Below are 24,233 nucleotides of genomic sequence, written 5' to 3' on the forward strand. Positions count from 1 at the left end.
GTCAGAAACAACTGTGAAAGAGAGAGCATGGTTGAACTGTATTTGATAGGTGTGTCGGAATTGTTATATAATGCAGAGTGAGAGAAAATAACAGTGACAGCTATGAACTTCTTGTCAGATTTAAGGGTAGATTAAATTAAACAAAAGTATACAGTAGCCTGCATACCTGTTTACTAATGGAAGGTTTGAGCAGGTGCTGTTGCTGTGGTTGCTGTTGCTGCTGCTGTGATTGCTGTATGGTTGTTGTAGTGCCTCCCTGTGGCCCCTGGGAGCCCTGGCTCTCCCTGACAGAGCTCTGCTGGTGGGGCAGTCCAGGGGCTGTGTTGTCTTTGACCGACAGCTGTTGCCGTGGTGCCTGTTGCCGACCTCCGTAGCCCGACTCTGGTGATAGGTTGGCACTGGGCGGTCGCGTCTTAGCGGATGGTGTGGGAGCAGCAGCCGCACTGACGGACAGCTGATGGGAGGTCTGTGATTTGACGCGTTGAGCGGGAGGCGGAGCGATGGAGCTCTGGCGCACAGGCTGGACTGTGGAGGGGGGTGTGGCCAGGGAGGAGTGGGAGGTACCCGTCTGAGAGGCCATGCCCATCTGCTGTTGCTGTTGAAGATTATCCTAACAAGGACAATTATAGAACTCCAAGTTATCCTGGTCTTAAACCTGTTTCAGATGTTTACATTATGCTAATCCTATTCATGTAGGCTACAAACAAATGTTGACTTAAATTACTATAAAGTAGGAGAGACAAAAAGGCTAATTTGCACAAAAGTAGAACATGAATGTAAACACATTCTTGACCTTAAGTTAATCCATACCTGCCCGTGCATGGACAGTTGCCGCCGTGCGAAATCAGCCCTGCTGTAGTCGTCGCTATAGCTGTGTGAGTGGATAATGGCTGGCTGCCCCAGGAGCCCTGCCCCGGTCCTCAGGGTGGACAGGTCCTCGCTGCGAGAGAACCCCCCGTGGGCGAACTGGGGGATGTAGGCCTCGTGCGAGCCACCGGGGTCAGGCTCCGGGGCCAGGAGCAGGGGCGGCGGGAGATGGGCCCTGCTGTGCTGGTGGTGAAGGTGGGGTCCATCTGCAGTGCCGGTGGCCAGGTGAAACAGGGGGTTCTGGAAGGAGAGCGGGTATCTCAGGGCGGCGGCCTGCTGCTGCTGCTGCTGGGACAGCGAGTCGGTGGTGGTGCCCATCTGGCTCAACTGGCTCAGCCGGAGGCCCCCTGACATGCTGGATCCCCCCGAGCCGGCCGAGAGGCGGCCTCCGGCCCGGAGCTGACCACTCAGGCCCGAGCCCAGGCCTCCTCCACCCTGGCTGCTGAGCCCTCCGAAGCTGCCCATGCCGGTGATGGAGGCCTGGGAGGAGTTGAGCATGGCCACCGACTGCAGGTTAGACACGCTGTTCATTGTGGAGTCCTGGAGGTCCATCATAGATATACACTTTATTGACACTGAGCACCTAGACGAGATTGATAGAGCTAACAGCCTTCTGTGCCCAATTCTAAAGTGCCAATAAGTTGATTAAGTTTTTTATCTATTAAGAGGGGTGGTTGTAAGCCTGAATTGCATGTCCCATGACTTACCACTAAGGTACATGCATCATTTTCCTATGAGCGCACAGCTGCCATACTATCCTGCAGTCGTCTGCCAGACTTGGCTACCACATGGAAAGGAGATGTGCAGTTTACATAGCTTCCTGTAGAACATGTCTCCTAACAGATCCTAATGCTATCAAAATAATTCAACTAACCTTGTGGTCTGGCTCGGTGATATCGGAGCTACTGGTGCAGTAGGCAGGGCTGGATCGGGCCAAGGGAGGGCGTGTTACATAAAAAACGTCTTTGGAGGCTCGATGTGGGTGATCACGCTCTTGGAAACTCAGCTGAGGATGAGCACGAGACGGCATGACCCCCCCACCGGACACACCAGATGTAGGGGAAGGCAAGCGAGTGATATCTATGGAGCTTAAGAAAGGCAACAACACATGGCAACAGATTGGAGAAGACGATGACAAGGTTATAGGTGTGTTACGAGTTTGGCACAAAAGGCACAACCCAACCACAGCATTATGGCGGGAAAGGCAAAACTTTAACAAATGCACCAACCAACCATCCTCTTAGGGCTGATTTCACCAACACGGATTAAACCTAATCATAGACTAAAAAGTATGTTCAATGGAAATTCTCCATTCAAAGTGCTTTTTTGTCCAGGACTATACTTAACCTGTTTCCAGGAAATAGGCCCATAGGATTAAATAAAGCCAGGGCACTACCTGTTGAGATCCTTCATCATGAGATTCTGGAACTCCGAGGAGACTCCCCTGTTGAAGCTTGGTCGTGAGAGCAGCCTCTCCGTCTGTCTCTCATGGACTCTATCTGTCTGGTTCTGGTGGCTGGGTTGCCTCTGCAGGTGGGGGTTACGCAGGGCCATGCTGATGTCATTCAAGAGGCGGGGCAAGGGACCCAGTTTGATAATGGCATCCTGTGGGTTAGGGTTAGAAGACTGACATGAATACAAGTTAACAATGACAATAGGAAAGGCATTCAAATGGTTAAAAAGTGTGGTTGATCATTTTAAGTATCTTATCTTTGAAAATTACAAGTGCACTTAATCATTCCATTCATTCTACTGACTCATACGTTCAGATTTCTGAGTTGTCAAGACCATACATAGTTATTTTATTGTCCTGATTCCTAATTGGACTTATTCATTATTGAATAACACTACAATGGTTATCTGCAACTTGTACTTTTTTTATTGGTCATATGTTGTAGAGGTTATATTGTTAATATTTACCCTGATCCTCCCTACCTTGCTGAGCTGGGCCATGACCTCCCAGAGGAGGCTGTGCAGTATGGACAGCTCCCTGCCCAGGTCGATGTAGCCCTCGAACCCCCCCGCGTTGCTCACACTGTCCAGGTTGGAGATCTCATAGAGGAACTGTTGCATGGAGCCCCACTCCATCTCTAAGAAATCATTCATGAAGCACATGTACTCCTCTTTCATACCAAACCTGAGGGAGAGAGAGAAGAAGAGTCAAAATGCTATAAACTCAGATTACACATCATCGGCTGGTTTCCCAGACACAGAATTAGCCCAATCCTGGATTAATAACTAATAAGAAATTTCAATGGAGAATCTACATTGAGCATGCTTTTTAGTCCAGGACTAGGCTTAAATCTGTGTCCCGGAAAAATACTTAAAATATTACAGAGGTTTTAGCATAAGCATAACATTATAAATTGTAGAGAATGAATGAACTGACTTGGAGAAGTTGGCCAGGTTCTGCACCACTTTGGAGATGAGGGTGAGCGTGCGCGACGTCTGCTCGTCTGGGTACTCCTGGGTCAGGTTAAACAGGGAGGGGGACATGACGGCCGGACACAGGAAGCGCAGGAAAAGGGAGCCGCTGATTAGGCGGTCTGCGATGTCCTCCCTCCCCCTCTCTGCACAGCGCACCCTCCACGAGGCAAACACCTCCTTCAGCTCTCGAGGAAACACACTGCAGAGAGATACAAATATACAGTGTGTTATTATCATTTGATAGTATATTATGCTTTAGTAAGGCAGTGTATGCCAACTACTGAATACAAATCTGGTGTGTTCAACAATCAAAATTATGTAAATAAGTCTTTGGGTGCTGTAGACCATGAGTAATCCTACTTGAATGAAAAAAACAGTAAACACTCATATGCCAACTACTGACCAATGGGAGTTGACGATTTTGCAGAGTGCCAGTTCGCAGCACATACGGAGATTGGCTTGGTGATCTGGAAGGACAGAGGGTGGTGTCCTCATGGGGTCCACCTCGCAGTTCTCCTCTGATTCGTACAGCGCCCTTATGAACTCCCCTGAAACAAACACAATATCACTGACCATTAGGCAAACACAGAAAGATAATGAATACATCACAGTAAGAACAGTTCAACAACATGAATTGAGTAATAAATGTGAAGTATTCTAAGGCCACACCTATTGCATCCTTGAGGTACTTATGTCCAATCAGCTTGAGATACTCTTCTATGGCTTTGGTGGCCAGAGTGTTCTCTCTGAAGATAAGGTGTTCTCGGTCCATGAATCTATCTACCTCACACATCGCCATGTCTGAAAGAAAATCCTGGGAAGAAACAAAACAGAAACATCAACATGGCATATACTTTCTTTTTAAAACATTCAGTTATAATCTATTGGGTACTCTCAAATTCAATTTTGAGGATATAATGCCTTTCCTCAGGTCAGAGTGTAATTTGTTACGTTTAATATTCCTTCTGTTTCAATCTCTTTTGGTTTATGGTTTGGTAAGAAAACCAAGAAGTAGTCAAACTAATGTTAATTTTGTAGCTTATATTGCCTTAAAGATAGAATACGCAGGTTGTGGGCGCCCCACTTCTTCTGTTGTGTTTTCACTTTGAACAAAAACAAGGGGTTTCAGCCCTGAGCCGCCTTGGGCTGGCCTTCTGGGCAAGGTGTGTCTTTGCACTAAAACCTGTGTAACAGTATAATTTTAGACCGTCCCCTCGCCCTTACCCGGGCGCGAACCAGGGACCTTCTGCACACATCAACAGTCACCCTCGAAGCATCGTTACCCATCGCTCCACAAAAGCCGCGGCCCTTGCAGAGCAAGGGGAACTACTACTTCAAGGTCTCAGAGCAAGTGACGTCACTGAAGTGAAAGTCACTTGCAAGCTATAGTCGCAAGAAACAAACACAGAGCAGACGAAGCCAACAAGCTAGCTAACTTATTTGCTGATAAACTGTCCTGGTAGCAGGGCCAGCGTTTTCAGAAAATGTAGACAGAAACAAGCATCATTCTCAGTTCTTGGATGTGAATCAACTCGACCCCAAAAGAGAAAAAGAAGTGAAAAAAAAGACTGCTCATGACCAATCAAGAAACCGGATAAACATTGGAATTAATTTTGAAAGGTGGAAGAGTGGCCACCATTGTCATGGACAGGTAGGTAAGTGTTGGGTTGCGTTTTTAGCCTACGTTTTTTTTTAGCTACATTAGCTGCTAACCTTAGTGTGTTCAATGTTCAAGCTTGCTAACATGGCTACTTAGCTGGCTAGCTGACATATTTTGTATTTGGAAACTAACGATAACTAGCTACATCATGTGTAAACAACATAAACAACACTAAATGCCCAATGCCTTTATTTCAACTAGCTAACGTTAGCTAGTTACGTAAAGCTAAATATGCAGATTGTTGACATGATAGTGTGTTTGGTTTGTAGATGATAATGCTAGGTGGTTGACAGCATTTTCAACCTAGGACCACCCCAAACAATGCATCATCTAGCTATACAGTGACATCACGCAAACTTTTTTTTCTCAGGGAGATACTGATGGAGACAGTCTGATTTCAAGGGAACCTGTAGATTGTAGAAGTTATGATTGTGAAAAAGTCCAAAAGAGAGGTAAACATTTTTATGGAATGTTTTGTGATTGAATAATAATTTGATTGGTAATCGACCAATGGAAGCTATGTTTGCCTGTTCAGCACATTGCTTACATAGCATGGCATTGAGGCCTACCGTGAACTGCCCAACTTCAAGGACTGAATGAATATCCAGTGTGGTCAGTAAAGTAAACAATGGCTAATCTGCATGACATATTGCTAGACCATGGGCCATCAAGTAATAGGATGGTTACATTAGCATGACACATGTTACACTGGTTACAGCGCAACACCACATCCTATGTATTTAAAGGACACTGTTATGACATTGACCTATTTGGCAGTAATGCCCCCCCCCCTCCCTATTTAGCTGTAGTCAACAGAGCATGGTGATTTGAGGCAGTTGAATATATAAACAATGGATACATTCTCACTATAATGTACTCATATTCCATCAATATTATGCTATCAAATCAAAAACAGCATTTATCTGGCATATACACAGGATACAGTGAGGTGTATACAGGAATATGACCTTGCATTGTACCGTGTACTATTGAAGTAACAACTTGTTTAATGTTTCATGCCAATACTTACCTTTGCTTTCCCCGTGCTCTGTAATATGTGGACCAGCGCACAGGCCACCTCTTCTTTACTCTTCACGCTCAGTAGAGGCTCCAGCACCGCACACAAAGTCCGGTAGTTATTGGTAACATACTCGGCAAACTCCTTGTACAGCTCCATGGGCAGGATGCTCATGGTCTGGTAACGGGACTTGAGGCGTAGGGAGGCATTGATGATCTTGCCCCCTGCTTGCCCCTTGGCCAGGATGCTAGGCTGGATGACCGGGTACCACTGCTCCACAAACTGTCGGCCCGTGATGCTGGAGATAGGGATACTGACCAGTCCCAGGTATGTGCTCTTTTCCTGATGGAAGAGGGGAAATGAATATGGGATTTTGTGGTCAAGAGTTATGTGGCCATTAAGAAAGAGGAGAAAAAGATAGTAATGAAACTAAAGTATATTCATCTTAATCATTGGGTAAACTGCTTCAACCATGTCATTTTAACCAGTTTCATCCCGTTTTGCACACTGGTGAGAGAGTTGTCCCTTCACCTTGCGTCTCTTCTTGTCAGTCTCCTTGTAGAGATGAAGGCGTAGGTTGCGGACGGCTGGCAAGTTGTTGAACTCAAAGTGCTCACCCCAGAACACGGTGTCAGTCCGGGGCTTGCTGGTGGTGCGTGCGTAAAGCATGTCGTCCAGACAAAGTTCGCAGTAGTAGCGCTTCTTGGCGGGAAGCTCCCGCGCCTCGATGATCCAGAGTTTCAGCACGTTGTCCACCCTCCGACTGTTGTCCTGAAGAGGGGCAAAGAGAGGGTGGCAAAGGGACAAGGCAGAACAGGGAGGAACGAAAACCAAAGGGAAAAAGACCAAAGAGAAAAAGAAAGCCAAAGAGAGAGGGAGGGTTGGGTAGGTTAAGAACAGTGGTGTAAAGTACTTAAGTTGTTTTTTGGGGTATCTGTACTTTACTATTCATATTTTTTGCAACTTTTACTTTACATTCCAAAAGAAAATAATGTACTTTTTAATCCATACATTTTCCCTGACACCCAAAAGTACTCGTTACATTTTGACAGGAAAATGGTCCAATTCACACACTTATCAAGAGAACATCCCTGGTCATCCCTACTGCTTCTGATCTGGCGGACTCACTAAACACAAACGCTTCGTTTGTAAATTATGTCTGAGTGTTGGAGTACACCCCTGGCTATTCGTCAATAAAAATTTAAAAAACAATTGTGCCGTCTGGATTTCTTTAATATAAGGAATTTGAAATTATATATTATAGTTTTACTTTTGATACTTAAGTATATTTTAGCAATTTCATTTACTTTTGATAGTTAATTATATTTCAAACTAAATACTTTTAGACTTTCTCAAGTCGTATTTCACTGGGTGACTTTCACTTGAGTTATTTTCTTTACTTTTCTTTACTTTTACTCAGGTTTGACAATTCAGTACTTTTTCCACCACCAGTTAAGAACAGTCTAAGAACAATATGCACACATACAGATGGAGATAAATTAGATAATACAAATGTACTGGAGGCATGAGAGACAGAAAGTGGATGTGTGATTGGTATGTTGCAGCAGAGAGCTGCATTTTCTGAACATGATTACAAAGAGCCAACTATGTCTGAAATCCCCCATGGGAGGAGAGCATGCTGTGCAGATTGCACAGAGTGATGTTTTAGTCAGAGGTGAGTCATTTCAACTAGTCTGAAATGCCACTGGATCGCTCAGCCTTGGCTCAGATCAGCTCTTAATACCGAATTTAGATTGCTAAGTATATCAGCAATGTTCCAAAGTTGTTTTTTCTTAAGTACTCCATTGGTATGCCACCTGACAATTAATGTGGACGCCCGCCGAGTTGCAACCGTTCATCATGAATTTCAATAAGAAGAAGAATCAAGAGCGTCTGTCTGCCCAGCGACGGTTGCGAAACCTAATGAACATCCTGGTCTCTATCGACATCGCACCTCGTCTTATCTCTCCCATCATGTGTCTGGTTGGGAAATTCATGAGGGTGCAGAGGATATTTCGGAGCCCCCGTGTTGAGTCCTTGGAGCCCCATGATTCAGCCAGGAACCCCGCAGTCACAGCATCTGGATGAGTCAATCCACTCGGGCTGATGCTTCCTCTCGGTTTGCCTTAATAACTGCAGCTCCCTTGCTGCCATCAAGAGCAGTTATCTGTCTCTCGTAATGTCTCTTTTGATAAGAGGGAGGGAGGGAGGGAGGGAGGGGGGGGGCCTATTACGCAGACCTAGGAGATCAAGCGTAGCTGAAATTAGAAGATCTGTTTTAATCAACCGCATCTAAAGTGCTGAGTTTGCTCTTTTTAGTTATCTATTTAACTCTGATGATAGTGTAGAAGTGCTGTGTTCTAATATGTACTGTATCTGATGACTATACATTACAGACATAGACACATAGAGAGCACATGGAGGTTACAGTAAACAAAATGAGGAAATGCTCATATTGACACAGACATATTGAAGACAGGGGAGAAGGAGAGAAGCACTGACAGAACGAGAAGTAACTTAATTTCTCGTCCTTGTTTCCCCACCTTGTTGGGTTTGACAGCTCTCTGAAGATTCTCGATCCATTTGTCTCTCTCTGCACCCGAGCGACATGCAAAGCACTTGGTTCCCGAAGCCGTAGTCACCTGAGGTTACCAACGGTAACATCAACAGCCACAACCATTAGCAACTTGGGAGAAGATGACAAGTGGCATAACAACGTCCTTTAATCACAGAGACTTTTGTCATGTACACGTTGGCTATGGGAAAGTGAGCCATGCAGTGAAATCTGTTTTCACAACAAATTTCTGTGACAAATCAACTTGGGACATGAGCTCATTTCGAGCCGCCCATCATCTACCCAACATTAGTGGCATTAGTAGCAATAGTAGACAGACCTGGGTTCAAATGCTATTTAAAACATTTCAAATACTTTTAGTGTTTGCTTTAGCCTGCCTGGAGTGGCAGATGGACGGCATTTGAACTTTATCTTCTTCTATTGGTTCCACTGCACCGGGCAAAATCAATCAAGCTCAGCAAAAGTATTTGAAATAATTTCAAATAGTATTTGAACCCAGGTTTAATTAGTAGCGCTATCTGGGTTCATTGTGTGTGTGTTGTGTCAGCCTCACCTCGAAACAGTACTCCTGTCCCAGGATGCTGGAATGGACGGGCTTGATGATGGCGTCCTCGTCCAGGGTGAGGTCCAGCGCCTCGGCTGCGCTGCTAGGAGACAGCAAGGACTCATGGGAGTGGGACTCTTTGAAGCTCTGCATCAGGCGCGTTCTGGGTGGGGAGCAGAGACACAGTGAAAGGAGCAGAGTGAGTCCCATACATTACAGTACAAAGCATTCTGAACTGTTTTTTTTTCTACATAATGTTTCCTCTATCATTTCCTATGGCTGAAAAGAGCTTCTGGACATCAGAACAGCTATCACCAACGTCGATTTGGACGAGGACTTCTACTTCAATGAGTCGGAGAAGAAAGACATTGATTATCCCGGGCCAGGCCCAAATCCCTGACACTCGAAGAAGGAGGAGACGCCGCTATAGAGGCCGGTGTACAGGATACCTGACAAGACTACGTCAGAGAGTGGATAAATAAACTGGATTAGGTCCGTTCGAGACGATTCTATCATCGTGGACTACAGGAAACAGAGGGCCGAGCACGGCTCCATCTACATTGAAGGTGCTGGTGTGGAGCAGGTCGATAGCTTCAAGTTCCTCTGTGTCCACATCACTAAGGAATTATCATGGTCTACACACACCAACACAGTCATGAAAAGGGCAAGACAACGCTTTTTCCCCCTCAGGAGGCTGAAAGATTCGGCATGAGCCCTCAGATCCTCAAAAAGTTCTACAGCTGCGCCTTTGAGAGCATCTTGACTGGCTGCATCACCACTTGGTCTGGAAACTGCTTGGCATCCAACCGCAAGGCGCTATAGGGGGCAGTGCGTACGGCCCAGTACAACACTGGGGCTGAGCTCCCTGTCAGAGGAAGGCCCTAAAAATTGTCAGAGACTCCAGCCACCCAAGTCATAGACTGTTCTCTCTGCTTTCGCACAGCAAGCGGTACCGATGCATCAAGTCTGGAACCAACAGGACCATAAACAGCTTCTACCCCCATGCCATAATACTGCTAAATAGCTAGTCCATGTAGCTATTGGTTAACTATTTAACTATTTGCATTGACCCTTTTTTTGCATTTCTTTTGACTCATCAAATATGCTACTGTTACTGTTTATTATCTATCCTGTTTATTATCTATCCTGTTTATTATCTATCCTGTTGCCTAGTCACTTTATCCTGTACATATCTACCTCAATTACCTGTTACCCCTGCACATCGACTCAGTACTGGTACTCCGTGTATATAGCCAAGTTATCATTGACTCAGTACTGGTACTCCGTGTATATAGCCAAGTTATCATTGACTCAGTACTGGTACTCCGTGTATATAGCCAAGTTATCATTGACTCAGTACCGGTACCCCGTGTATATAGCCAAGTTATCATTGACTCAGTACTGGTACTCCGTGTATATAGGCAAGTGGTCATTGACTCAGTACCGGTACCCCGTGTATATAGCCAAGTTATCATTGACTCAGTACCGGTACCCCGTGTATATAGCCAAGTTATCATTGACTCAGTACTGGTACTCCGTGTATATAGCCAAGTTATCACTTGACTCAGTACCGGTGCCCCGTGTATATAGCCAAGCTATCACTTGACTCAGTACCGGTACTCTGTGTATATAGCCAAGTTATCATTGACTCAGTACTGGTACCCTGTGTATATAGCCAAGTTATCATTGACTCAGTACTGGTACTCCGTGTATATAGCCAAGTTATCATTGACTCAGTACTGGTACTCCGTGTATATAGCCGAGTTATCATTGACTCAGTACTGGTACTCCGTGTATATAGCCAAGTTATCATTGACTCAGTACTGGTACTCCGTGTATATAGCCGAGTTATCATTGACTCAGTACTGGTACTCCGTGTATATAGCCAAGTTATCGTTACTTATGGTGTATTTATTCCTCGTGTTATTTTTTTATTTTTTTCTCTGCATTGTTGGGAAGGGCCTATTCCTGTTGTTTACAGAGCATGTGACAAATACGATTTGATTTGATTAGGCACTACAGAGGGTAGTGTGTACGGCTCAGTACATCCCCAGGGCCAAGCTTCCTGAAATCCAGGACCTCTATATCAGGCGGTGTCAGAGAAAGGCCTTAAAATTGTCAAAGACTCCAGCCACCCTAGTCATAGGCTGTTCTCTCTGCTACCACATGGCTAATGGTACCGGAGCACCAAGTCAAGGAACAAGAGGCTTCTAAACAGCTTCTACCCCCAAGCCATAAGACTCCTGAACAGCTAATCAAATGACTACCCAAACTATTTGCAACCCCCCTCCCCGGTACCCCCTCTATATAGCCCCGCTATTGTTATTTACTGCTGCTCCTTAATTATTTGTTTTTCTTATCTCTTACTTTGTATTTTCTTAAAACTTAATTGTTGGTTAAGGGCTTGTAAGTTAGCATTTTACTGTTGTATTCGGGGCATTTGACAAATAAACTTGGATTTGATTTGATTAGGGAGATGATTAAGTCAACAAGGCAACTGGCACCATGTGGCCAAAAAAATGCAACCACTGTCAATATTTTTCATTTGAATGTCGGCATACACTTCTTCAACTAAAGGGACTACCATCTGTTTATAGCTCCCTACAATCTCACTAACAAATCTAACTGTGACAAGGGGACTGGAATACAATCAGTCATTGAGGGCACAGAGAGCCAGAGATCTTTCACAACGGCAGGCTCGGTGGAGTTTTTCTGAGATACACTCGAGCATATCTGATTCCGAAAAGTTGAGAAACAGCACGCAACCATTCTGCTTTTCATGCCAAAGGATTCCGTCTGTACTCACAAATTCTGTGTTCTGTGAGCTTGCAAAGAGGTCACATCAAAAAACAATGTGATGCTCGTCTCACAACGGGTCTAATTGTCATCTGAAGAAGTCAACACATTACCAATCAATTAGAGTTTCACTGGATTAGATTAGATTTGAGCGTAATGACAATAGTGTTATGATTACATTTCTTGGACAACAAAGCTACGTTTCTACTGTCCGCCATACATGCATAGAATTGTCCATGACGCTTGACCGCCTTTCCCGCCATGCCCGCCCACACTGACTTATACATATATACACATAGACACACACATACCAATTATGCTACAATGCCACTGAACTGAAGAGGATACAGATACAGAGTGCCAGAAAGGGGAATGACAGAGACCACAACACACAGAAAAAGCAGAGAGAAGAAAGTAACAGTCTCCCTACTATGATGTCCCTGATGCATCCAGCTCTCTCGCGTACTCCCTGTGCCACTGTTTTTGTGGACATTCACTCATAATGTGCATCAGAACATTGAATACTTACAGTGGAGTGGGAAAGAGAGAGATAGAGAGAGAGAAAGACAGGAGAGAGATGTCGAGAGAGAGATAAAAATAGACCCAAAGAAATGAGTCAGAATGAGAGAAATAAAGGACAGTGGGGGAGGTCGAGAAAGGGAGGGCGAGAGGGTGAGAGAGACAGAGGGAGAGAGAAGGAGAGGGGGAAGACGGTGGGAGAGAGAACCTCCCAGAGGAAATCAAGTTGTTATGTAAACTGTGGGTACTTTAGAGAAGAAGGGAGTGACAGGGCAGATGAGAAAACAGAGAGAGACTAAAAGAGATAGATATGGTAGAAGAGGAGACACAAGAGGTCAGCAAATGAATGAATGCAAATTGCAATGCAACACAGCTAAGCCACACTGGAAACAACTCCATCCCCCAACATGCACGTTCTACCAACATTCTCTGTACCGAAGATGCAGGCAGGTGTATCAAAAACAACAAAAAGTATTCTAAAAAGTGAAGTAAAACTGCCTCATCAACTACACCTCAAGCAACTTATCCAACGTAACAACACAGAATATGTATAAAGTCACCCTATTAGGATAGGTCATTCTCACAAACAAGTAAGGGACTAAATACCAGAAAATGACCAAAACAACCCACACATCTCCCTTACCTGCAGCAGGTAGCCTAGTGGTTAGAGTGTTTGGCCAGGTTGCTAGATTGAATCCCCGAGCTGACATGGTAAAAATCTGTCGTTCTGCCCCTGAACAAGGCAGTTAACCCACTGTTCCTAGTCCGTCATTGTAAATAAGAATTTGTTCTTAACTGACTTGTCTAGTTAAATATATATTTTTTAAGTAAGCCAGGAGACGACCAAAAGCCAACTGTGTTTGAACTAAGGCCTTTGAAAAGGAAATCAGTCTTTGATGCTTTGAAGACCGCATCCCTGGCGAAACATGACGAACTTCAGAAGCTGCTTGACCTGTCTTTCTGTGTATCCTCAGACTTAACCATCCATGAAATACGTCCGGATCTCTTCAATGAATAAATCATGAAAAGAACAGCTCCTCGACCGCACTTAAGCCCTTTCAAGATCCAAATGACCTCTTCTGCACAGGTCAACTTGGAGTAGCTACAACACAAATGGCATGTCACTGATTTACCATTGTTTATTTAGCTAGCTACTGGCACTATCATGCTGACAGATTTGCATAAAATCCATATGTTGTTTTCAATTTATGTTGTTTTCAATTTATTCAGTACGTATCCCTGCAGAGAAGACTACCCCTATTAGCATCATTAAATCGTATAGCCAGGTATAATTCAATTTTATTCCCCACACAGGTTCATCTAAGGTATGTCCGTTCTGTGGCCATACAGCTGTCTGATGGTTGCCATGGAGAGGTCAGGACTTTTTATTAAATCTTGAATTGGTATTCTCCATGTATTAAGCTGTCATAAAAAATGTAGTATGTAAAATGGGAGTGCAGCGGCACCGAAAGGGGCGGTTGTGAAACAAACACTTACTGTCAAGGCTTACTGGTTTCACTATAGCTAGGAGTAATACTAAAAGCACAGTACCTGCCATATTGTCCATGAAAGGTATCCAAAATAGACACAGGAAAGCATCTTTAAGAGTCACACATACATGTGGACACACCGGTAGGAGTGTACACACACACACACACACACACTTAAAAAGACACATTGCAATGCAACACAGCTAAACCACACTGGAAACAACTCCATCCCCCAACATGCACTTTCTACCAACATTCTTCCCCCAACATGCCTACCTGACCTGTTCCGCACACGGAGAGAGCAGGGAACACACGTACACACTCACAGAAACGCACACATAGACACACACAGAGACTCGTACCTGTCCTGGTCGGCACTGCGGAAGCGGGGGAGGATCATGTGTCGGAAGCTGCTGGTGCGGTCCAGTTTGGGCTGACTCTTAGCCCTCTTGATAGAACCCTTCAACCTTCTACTGAGGAAACTCTGAACAGGGCAGCCATGGAGAGAGGGAGGAGGAGGTGAAGAATGAGAGGGTGTGAAACAGATGGAGAGAGGGAGGGAGGGGACGCAGGAAAGGAGATAGATCAGAGTTGTAGAGAGGGGGAATAGGGTGAGTGTGAGTAATGATGGATATTTCGTACCCAAAATGGATTGGAAGAAGAATAGAGGACATGTGATTTAGTGAATGACAGGTGATTGAAAGGGGAGAGCAACAGAAAGATTTATTACATATTATATCAGTCATACACAATACAGCAGTAGTAGAATAGTGGTAGAATAGTGTAGTATCATCTGGTAACCAACAGTGGGTGGTGTTGGGCCATAAATATACCCACAATCCAACAGCATACACTGGACCTCAGTAAAAATAGGAGTTTCATATTGCAGTGCAGTTTTGTCCTGTGCTTCCATGCAACCATGTTCCCCTGATTTTGATCAGCTGATTTAGTCAGTATACAACACAGGTCTTATCGAACAGGCTGTGTGTTGATACCATGTCTTTTACAAGAAGTGCTGACAGGGAAAACATGGCTTCAATAGTAGAATGAAAATCAATGAATGATGTCATTCTCCGCAACATACAGGATAAGGTTCCATGCAACTACTATGCAGCCTTCTCTCAAAGTGGAAGGAGAGACATGCTGCTGTATCTGAATAACCTCACAGTGCTTTTTTGACAGTATTACAATGCTGTTTCACCTCAATTCAACCTCTCTCCATGTCTAACATCTACTCAGATATCAATCTGCACATTACACATCGACATTGAACACTACATTCCGGGAGGAATTTGTCTGAATCGAGACAAACCATTCACTTTTTGTGAGCTTTGTGTCACTGAAGTCTGTTTTAAAGAAGAGACTAAAGATTTGACTAATTTGCTGACCGTCAAGGTAACCGACTGGTAGGACTAGATAAGTCATTCTGGTTTGATTAGCCAGCCTTTCTGACACGTTTAAGCCTCATACAGTCAGAAGAACTGAATCACAGTGGTGGGTCACATTTGGCATAGGGAACAGAAAACTCCATAGCATTTGGCAAAGGACGTAACGTGAAGTTTAGAGGGGGTTTCTTCACCACATACAGAGACATCTGAGTCATGTACCTCGATCGGAGGCAGAGGTGCAATATGGCGTCTGGTCACTGGGCTGGAAGCGGCAACCCTCCAGTCCCCCGGCCAATTAGAAGAAAGGGGGGAGAGGGGGAGACTAAGAGACAGGCAGGGGGAGAGGGGTAGCGAGCGAGGGAGAGGGGGAGTACCGAGCCCTTTCTTGTAGCGTTGCTGAGGGCAGGAGTGGCCATGGGGGAGGGAGGGGGAGAGAGAGGGTGAGAGGGCGAGGGTGAAGGGAGGGGTTCCACTGGCCCTGCGACAGGTGTGTGGTGGGGAGTGAAAAGGGAGGGAGAGAGAGAGGGACGGGGGGAGCGAGCAAGGGCGGGAGGAGGGAGGGGTTCCACTGGCCCTGCGACAGGTGTGTGGTGGGGAGTAGAAAGGGAGGGAGAGAGAGAGGGACGGGGGGAGCGAGCGAGGGCGGGAGGAGGGAGGGGTACTCACGGATTGTCGGAAGGGTTGGGGGGGGGCAGTGGGAGGGATCTCCATGCTTGGCTGCTTCACGTTGGCTATGCTCTTCCGCCGGGCGCGAGCGTTCTCTGAGAGAGAGAGAGAAGAAGACAGGTAAGAAGAAGAGAGAGAGAGAGAGAATCCAAAAGACAGGTGAGAGAGAGGGGGAGCGAGAGAGGGCATGGACTTGGCATGTGGTCAGCGGGGAGACGGGAGCAAAAGAGAGAAGATACACACAGTACAGACATACGGTCAGGGGAGAGAGGAAACATAAGAGAAACTGACAATTAAGGTGAAGAAAGCAGAAGGTGAAGTGAAGGTAGTGTGTACAAAAAAGCAAGGGAGTGAGCAAGAGAACAAGGTTACGGGTGAGAGAAGCAATGTGATGATAATGTCCCATTCACCCTGATCTCCATCATCCCCTACTTCCTCTCCTTCTACCAGGAAAATGAGGAATGTAGATAGAGAGCTGCATGGAAAGGAAGATGAAAGAAGAAGGGTGAGGTGAGTGAAATGAAAGGGATGGGTTTTCTGCCTGGCTGTTCGACGAGGCAAATGTTAACAATCTGCACTGAGTGTGGTGAGGGAGGGAAGAGAAGAGGCAGGGAGCAAGAGAGGGAAGCAGGTGGAAGCATTAACAAACACAGCACCTATTGACTTCCGTCCGAGAGTCAGTCCCTAATGCAGTGAATTAGGCAGTAAGGGAATACACTCTGTACTATCCATGATGGATGGCAGAGGAGACCAGTGGCCGGACAGTAGAGAAGATGGAGCACAGAAGCCCATTCTAACATTCTGTACTATCCATGATGGAAGGCAGGACCCACTAGACAGAGGCGTCAATTCAACATCTTTTCCACGTTGGCTCAACGTAATTCCGTTGAAATGACGTGGAAACAACATTGATTCAACCAGTGTGTGCCCAGTGGGAGGAGACCAGTGGCTGGACACAGGAGAAGATCTGTGAAAGGCAAGGAGAAGTTAACTAATGTATGCAGTTTATTAGTTTACTCAAAATGGGGGAGGGTTGGTAGGGTTTGTGGGGAATAGTAAAGGTATATTAAAAAAAATATATGTATGTATACATATATACACTACTGTCCAAAAGTTTGGGGTCACTTAGAAATGTCCATTAAAATAACATCAGATTGATCAGAAATACAGTGTAGACATGGTTAATGTTGTAAATGACTATTGTAGCTGGAAACGGCAGGTTTTTAATGGAATATCTACATAGGTGTACAGAGGCCCATTATCCCGACTCTGGAATGCTGGCCTTCTAGGCAGAGTTGCAAAAAAAAAGTAATATCTCAGACTGGCCAATAAAATGAAATGATTAAGATGGGCAAAAGAACACAGACACTGGACAGAGGAACTCTGTTCCCGGAGTCACATCTTCACTGTTGACATTGAGACTGGTGTTTTGCGGGTACTATTTAATGAAGCTGCCAGTTGAGGACTTGTGAGGTGTCTGTTTCTCAAACTAGACACTCTAATGTACTTGTCCTCTTGCTCAGTTGTGTACCGGGGCCTCCCACTCCTCTTTCTATTCTGGTTAGAGCCAGTTTACTCTGTTCTGTGAAGGGAGTAGTACACAGCGTTGTACGAGATCTTCAGTTTCTTGGCAATTTCTCGCATGGAATATCCTTCATTTCTCAGAACAAGAATAGACTGACAAGTTTCAGAAGAAATGTCTTTGTTTCTTGCCATTTTGAGCCTGTAATCAAACCCACAAATGCTGATGCTCCAGATACTCAACTAGTCTAAAGAAGGCCAGTTTTATTGCTTCTTTAATTAGCACAACAGTTTTCAGCGGTGCTAACATAATTGCAAAAGGGGTTTCTAATGATCAATTAGCCTTTTGAAATGATAAACTAGGATTAGCTGACACAATGTGCCATTGGAACACAGGAATGATGGTTGCTGATAATGGGCCTCTGTACGCCTACAGTGTATGTAGATATTCCATTAAAAATCAGCCGTTTCCAGCTACAATAGTCACTTACAACATTAATTTCTAATCAATTTGACGTTATTTTAATGGACAAAACATTTACTTTTCTTCCAAAAACAAGGACATTTCCAAGTGACCCCAAACTTTTGAACAGTAGTGTATGTGTATACGTATGAATGTTTATGTATGTATATATATATATACAGTTGAAGTCAGAAGTTTACATACACGTAGGTTGGAGTCATTAAAACTCGTTTTTAAACCACTCCACAAATTTCTTGTTAACAGACTATAGTTTTGGCAAGTCGATTAGGACTTCTACTGTGTGCATGACACAAGTAATTTGTACAACAATTGTTTACAGACAGATTATTTCACTTATAATTCACTGTACCACAATTCCAGTGCTTCAGAAGTTTATATACACTAAAGTTGACTGTGCCTTTAAACAGCTTGGAAAATTCCAGAAAGTGACGTCATGGCTTTAGAAGCTTCTGATAGGCTAATTGGTGTAACTGTGGATGTATTTGAAGGCCTACCTTCAAACTCACTGCCTCTTTGCTTGACATCATGGGAAAATCAAAAGACCTCAGAAAAAGAAATGTAGACCTCCACAAGTCTGGTTACCCTTGGGAGCAATTTCCAAACACCTGAAGGTACCTCGTTCATCTGTACAAACAATAGTACGCAAGTATAAACACTATGGTACCACGCAGCTGTCATACCGCTCAGGAAGGAGACGCATTCTGACTCCTAGAGATGAACGTACTTTGGTGCAAAAAGTGCAAATCAATCCCAGAACAACAGCAAAGGACATTGTGAAGATGCTTGAGGAAACAGGTTCAAAAGTATCCACAGTAAAATGAGTCCTATATCGACAACCTGAAAGGCCGCTCAGCAAGGAAGAAGCCACTGCTCCAAAACCGCCATAAAAAAGCCAGACTACGGTTTGCAACTGCACATGGGGACAAAGATCGTACTTTTGGGAGAAATGTCCTCTGGTCTGATGAAACAAAAATAGAACTGTTTGGCCATAATGACCATCGTTATGTTTGGAGGAAAAATGGGCAAGCTTGCAAGCCGAAGAACACCATCCCAACCGTGAAGCACGGGGGTGGCAGCATCATGTTGTGGGGGTGTTTGCTGCAGGAGGGACTGGTGCACTTCACAAAATAGATGGCTACATGAGGATGGAAAATTATGTGGATATATTGAAGCAACATCTCAAGACATCAGTCAGGAAGTTAAAGCTTGGTCGCAAATGGGTCTTCCAAATGGACAATGACCCCAAGCGTACTTCCAAAGTTGTGGCAAAATGGCTTAAGGACAACAAAGGCAAGGTATTGGAGTGGCCATCACAAAGCCCTGACCTCAATCCCATAGAACATTTGTGGGCAGAACTGAAAAAGTGTGTGCGAGCAAGGAGGCCTACAAACCTGACTCAGTTACACCAGCTCTGTCAGGAGGAATGGGCCAAAATTCCAAACTTATTGTGGGAAGCTTATGGAAGACTACCCAAAACATTTGATCAACAATTTAAATCAACAGTTGAACAATTTAAAGGCAATGCTACGAAGTACTAATTGAGTGTATATAACTTCTGACCCACTGGGAATGTGGTGAAGAAATAAAAGCTGAAATAAATCATTCTCTCTATTATTATTCTGACATTTCACATTCTTAAAATAAAGTGGTGATCCTAACTGACCTAAGACAGGGAATTTCTACTCGGATTAAATGTCAGGAATTGTGAAAAACTGAGTTTAAATGTATTTGTCCAAGGTGTATGTAAACTTCTGACTTCAACTGTATATATAAAAATAATACTAATGTTTGCAGTATCATAGAAAGAAGGGAGCAGGAATGAAAGCGAGAAAGCATCTGAGGTCAGTTCATTTCAGTCTTTCTTTCCCTCCCTATCCCTTTCTCTGCTACCCTCTTTTGAGATAGATCAATGATAACATAGTCATATCTGAGGCTATAAATATTCTTCATGTTTCCTATTCTCTCTGTCTCTCTCTCTCTTTTTCTCTGTCTCTCTTTATCCCTCACTCTCTTCTCCCTCTCTCTTTCTTTCCCTCCTTCTCTCGCTCTCCCTGGTTCTGCCTTCACACTACACACACATACTCAGGCATACACACTACACACACTCCTCCTCTCTCCCACGCAGCTATTTTACATAATTCAAAAGTGCATTTATCCTCTCCTCTCTCCAGCCTCTCATCGCTCTCTCTTTTCTCTCCTCACTCTTCACGTTTTCACATGATCCCGTCTTTCCCTTTACTTAGTCATGTATCTTGTCTCCTCCATCCTTCTCCTTCATCCTCCTTTCATTCATCTGCATTCCTTCTCTTTATCTGGTCTCTACATTCCCTCTACTTCTCAAAATGGCAATCTTTTCTCATGACTCTGCTGTCATGCTACTTTCCACTGCCCACGTACTGAGCTGAGCGAGCGCCTTAGGGAAGGATCCTCATTGTGATGATAACCAAGTCAACGAATCACAGAGGGTTATGAAATCCAAAAGGGTGTATGTCCATTATACACAGCGGAAAATCCCAAGACCAATGAACCAACTGCTAGTCCATCATTGTCCTTTGTAAAGGAAATATGGGTGGCACACAGGATCTTTATTTGATCACTCTTTTTATGCTGAGAATTTTCCTGCACAGCAGGACATTTTTACTTGTAGTGTATTTCAGCTTTAAAAAGGCTTCTTAAGTTTGTAATTTCCACTTAAAAATGTCTGACTTGATTTGCCCTCATGAAAAATGTACAAACCTCTACAAAAAAATGTAAATTCGTTATAATCCACATTATAATTAATATTTCCTCTTGCTCCAGGATTGTTTTCCTGCTGTAGCAAATCGGCTCAAATTAAGATCCTACATCTGTATTGAGGTAGTTATCGTACTAAGGGACCTGAGTTTTTCTAACCGCATAACCTGACTATGAAAACTAAAGGCACTAGTCACCCTGGTGTCATGATCTGTTGTGACAGAGACAAACATCACTATTAGGAGCCAGAGTTTCTCCTGACTATGTGACCTTTTCCTGGTCAGTTCACATAATTAGGAAAATATCAGGACAATAGTCATTATGTGTGCACTCCAAATACAGCCCCAGTCAAAATGCAACATAAACTAAGAGGTGTATCAGGTCCCCCTGGAACTACTGTTCCCAAAACAAATTAGTTTTCCAAGAGCAAGTAGACTGTAGCCATGTCTGAGTAGCTAAGTAAAAATTCAGCTGGCATCCCTCCTAACAGTCCTAAGGTGTGACCGCTCTGTGGCTTTAGCTAGCTATACATTTAGATAAGCTGGAGCCAGTCAGCAACTTGGCATCGTGCTCTCTCCCTGAGGGTGAAAACTTTGTCCTTTGTTGCCAATTTAGATTCATATGATTATCTGAAAATATTGGTGTTATGGAGGATTTCATTGGGCCAAACCTTTGATTTGTTTGGAGATCTACCAAGTTGTTTTCTTTACTCTTTGCAACACTTAGTCTACTATGTGAAAGAGTTTATTCAAAAAGACAGCAAATATTATTCTCATTAATGTTTTTTTTGTGTGTGTGTATAACTGACTGTAAAGGCTTGTTGAGTCACACTTAGTTTGGATCATCCAGATAACCCATCTGTAGATGCTCTACAGATCAACAAACTATCCGTTGATAAGCAACTGCTTCCTACGGTTACAGTTAGGGTTAGGTTTAGAATAAGGGTTACGTAATGGTTAAGGTTAGGGCTAGGGTTATGGTTAGGGTTAGTAGATAGTTAGTTGAAATGTTGCTGATAGTCTGTAGAGCATCTACAGATGGACTATCCAAATCAAGTGTTACCGCTGGTTGTCATGGGTTACCCCTCTTGAATTCTTTGGGTTTTGTGTTCTGATATGATTGGCTAATGAAGCCTTTTGTTCGATTTGAAAGTGCACAGAGCCTTGCAGCGTGACGGTGAGTTTACGGAAACAGGAAATAGTTCAGCAAGGCCGTTCCGTATCTGCTGTTCACCACCATCGGCCTTCACTCAAAGCTCTCAAATCACCGCGTGAAGCCAAACCTGACATTGTGGAAGTGTTTATGCAGTAAAGGTTCTGATGCATCTGTACTAACAGAACGAATCCTTGAGATGCCCTTAGCATAACGCTTGCTAGGCAACACAACAATACTTTGGCAAAGTCTGAGTGTCATTTGGCTCAGTAAATTAAGAAAAGAATGCACGTGTTTGGTAATGATTATGAACAAAAACCTTAGGTATACCTGATAGGCCGCAGTTATTCATAAGAGCTTTGTGTATAAGAAAACATGATGATAATATTACTACATTTCACTACATTGTTTTAGTAATATAAAGTCAACATTCTATTTATTACGCCACTTTTTTTTCTCATTATGGCAAATTTTGCAATCGCTGAGCAAGGATTTCTGCCCCATTTAAACATAAAGTGTTAATTGCTTTATCTACAAAGAAACAGTATTACGGTGTTGTGATTTTGAGTCGTTGCGGTTTGACCTCCAAAAGTGGATATTTCAAAGCTTTACAAATGCCAACAGTCTTTGTTCCAATTCCTTAGTGATATGCAAACGTACAAGAAAGGATCTAAGGCAGTGTAGTGCAGTGTAGTGCATACTAACCTCCACTAATGTACTCTAGGGCTACGTTCCAATGACCATACTAGCATACTACTTAGCATATCAATCCAATTTCAATCTACATTTATTTATAAAGCCCTTCTTACATCAGCTGATGTCACAAAGTGCTGTACAGAAACCCAGCCTAAAACCCCAAACAGCAAGCAATGCAGGTGCAGAAGCATACTACTTGCCCAATGCTTTAGCATACTTCATTCTAGATGGTATGCTTGTGCGTAACAAACCATATATAACTGACCAGAGACAACATACTATGGACAATTTTCTGTTCTACACTGAAAAAGGAAAAACCTGCACTTGTTTTTTTCTTTTTTGACTATCCCTTTTGAACCAGGCACTTTCAATTAACACAAACATTTCCTCCTGCTACAATTTTCTGCTCTAGAAATGACACAAGCAGACATAAATGACAAGTGACCTGACACTGTTGTGTATGGTTCATGGTACACAAGATCATCTGGGGTCTGGGCTAGCTTGTCATTTGGTATTGGGAAAGTATACTCCCACGTGTCATAGCAGCAGTATGTCGTTTTTGTATGAACTGAAATCCGATGTTATGAAGTAGGGGGGGAGAAGGGAATCATGCTATTGAAATCCTAAGAGCATCATGTACGTATTATGATGGGTGAGTCAGACACATGTCAAATGTAGTCAAGTGTGATCAAACGTACATCTTTTAGGGTTTCTGCTACCCGGGATCCTTGGGACATCCATACACCATTGAAGTTGACATTTGAAATGGTTAAGGTAAGAGTTAAGGTAAGGAACTGACCCATCCTTTGGCGGGGTGCAGTGCCAGTATAAAAGAAATGGAGCCCACACACTCATAAGATCTACCACGTACCTTTATTCACAAACATACCTTGACAGTGGAGCTTATGAGTGTACGGGCTCTATTTCTTTTACACATCTCAAACGTAACCGCATATCCTCACTTGTTTAGTCATGTCCATGTGTTACTATAACGCTTCATGCGCTTCATGCTGTGGAGACGAGATGAGTGGGTTGAAGTTGCTTCTAAACACTGATACTGGGTCAGATCTTTTTTCATCCCTACAAGGTCAAGGTTATGATGAAGAGATGAGTAATCTGATCCTAGGTCTGTTGTTAGAGCAACTTCTACCTTAAGTGGAGACAAATGAGCGGCGTGAATTGTGTGATGTTTTGCAGTAGCACCAGTATTATTTGTGTCCTACACGAACCCCTTAATGGTGTTCAACAATAATCGACCACATTAAATATTTATTTATGATAATGTGTTAAAAAGCCATCCGTAAAAGGGACTCAATAGGTCCATTTCATTCAATTTCTCACCCAGTCCCTTTTGATCCAAACCCGGGCTCTTTATTTAGTTTCCATGGCAACAGTTTCCAAGTACCTTGCATTTGAGTTACAGACACATAACAAAGCCAGCGAACAGAAAAGACACATAGGACCCTATAAACTACATCCTACACACTCACCTCCAAACGCTAAGCAACAGAGGGAGAAAACATGCTCCAAATGTGGGGGGAAATGAAAATCTATAGTCATGCTGATAGCATTTGTTTTTTGTTCATGATGTCTGGGGTATACGGTGTCTAGTACTATCATTACTGAAATGACAGGCAAACGCAAAGCAGTAACAAACCTATTGCCTTAGACTGACTTAAATAGTATGGTAGTAAATG

The 24,233-nt window shown here is 43.7% G+C and overlaps 1 protein-coding gene and 1 long non-coding RNA gene across 10 annotated transcripts in view; one reads left to right on the forward strand and one right to left on the reverse strand.

The window, feature by feature from the left end:
• Nucleotides 1-24,233, reverse strand: part of LOC110515208 (ras/Rap GTPase-activating protein SynGAP) — a 115,342-nt gene that overhangs the window by 31,676 nt on the left and 59,433 nt on the right. For 6 of the 9 annotated variants that reach the window (XR_005042057.1, XM_036973040.1, XM_036973047.1 and 3 more), the window contains 14 exons: nucleotides 15,951-16,045; nucleotides 14,259-14,380; nucleotides 9,101-9,254; nucleotides 8,516-8,614; nucleotides 6,504-6,743; nucleotides 5,985-6,314; nucleotides 3,964-4,108; nucleotides 3,698-3,842; nucleotides 3,257-3,493; nucleotides 2,803-3,004; nucleotides 2,264-2,472; nucleotides 1,742-1,955; nucleotides 811-1,407; nucleotides 167-610 (listed from right to left, as the gene is read on the reverse strand). Coding sequence is in view for 8 of the 9 variants with exons in the window: in XM_036973040.1 (XP_036828935.1) it covers nucleotides 167-610; nucleotides 811-1,407; nucleotides 1,742-1,955; nucleotides 2,264-2,472; nucleotides 2,803-3,004; nucleotides 3,257-3,493; nucleotides 3,698-3,842; nucleotides 3,964-4,108; nucleotides 5,985-6,314; nucleotides 6,504-6,743; nucleotides 8,516-8,614; nucleotides 9,101-9,254; nucleotides 14,259-14,380; nucleotides 15,951-16,045 (3,233 nt within the window). In the remaining variant the exon portion in view is untranslated. The remainder of the gene's footprint in view (nucleotides 1-166; nucleotides 611-810; nucleotides 1,408-1,741; nucleotides 1,956-2,263; nucleotides 2,473-2,802; nucleotides 3,005-3,256; nucleotides 3,494-3,697; nucleotides 3,843-3,963; nucleotides 4,109-5,984; nucleotides 6,315-6,503; nucleotides 6,744-8,515; nucleotides 8,615-9,100; nucleotides 9,255-14,258; nucleotides 14,381-15,950; nucleotides 16,046-24,233) is intronic. The other 3 variants (XM_036973041.1, XM_036973044.1, XM_036973042.1) reach the window with 3 other exon arrangements.
• On the forward strand, nucleotides 5,322-7,180 carry LOC118948035. The gene is made up of 3 exons (XR_005042058.1): nucleotides 5,322-5,406; nucleotides 6,021-6,299; nucleotides 6,524-7,180. It is a non-coding gene; the product is annotated as an uncharacterized LOC118948035 (long non-coding RNA).

This window comes from Oncorhynchus mykiss, chromosome 3 (assembly GCF_013265735.2).
Source record: "Oncorhynchus mykiss isolate Arlee chromosome 3, USDA_OmykA_1.1, whole genome shotgun sequence".
NCBI classification, from domain to species: Eukaryota; Metazoa; Chordata; class Actinopteri; order Salmoniformes; family Salmonidae; genus Oncorhynchus; species Oncorhynchus mykiss.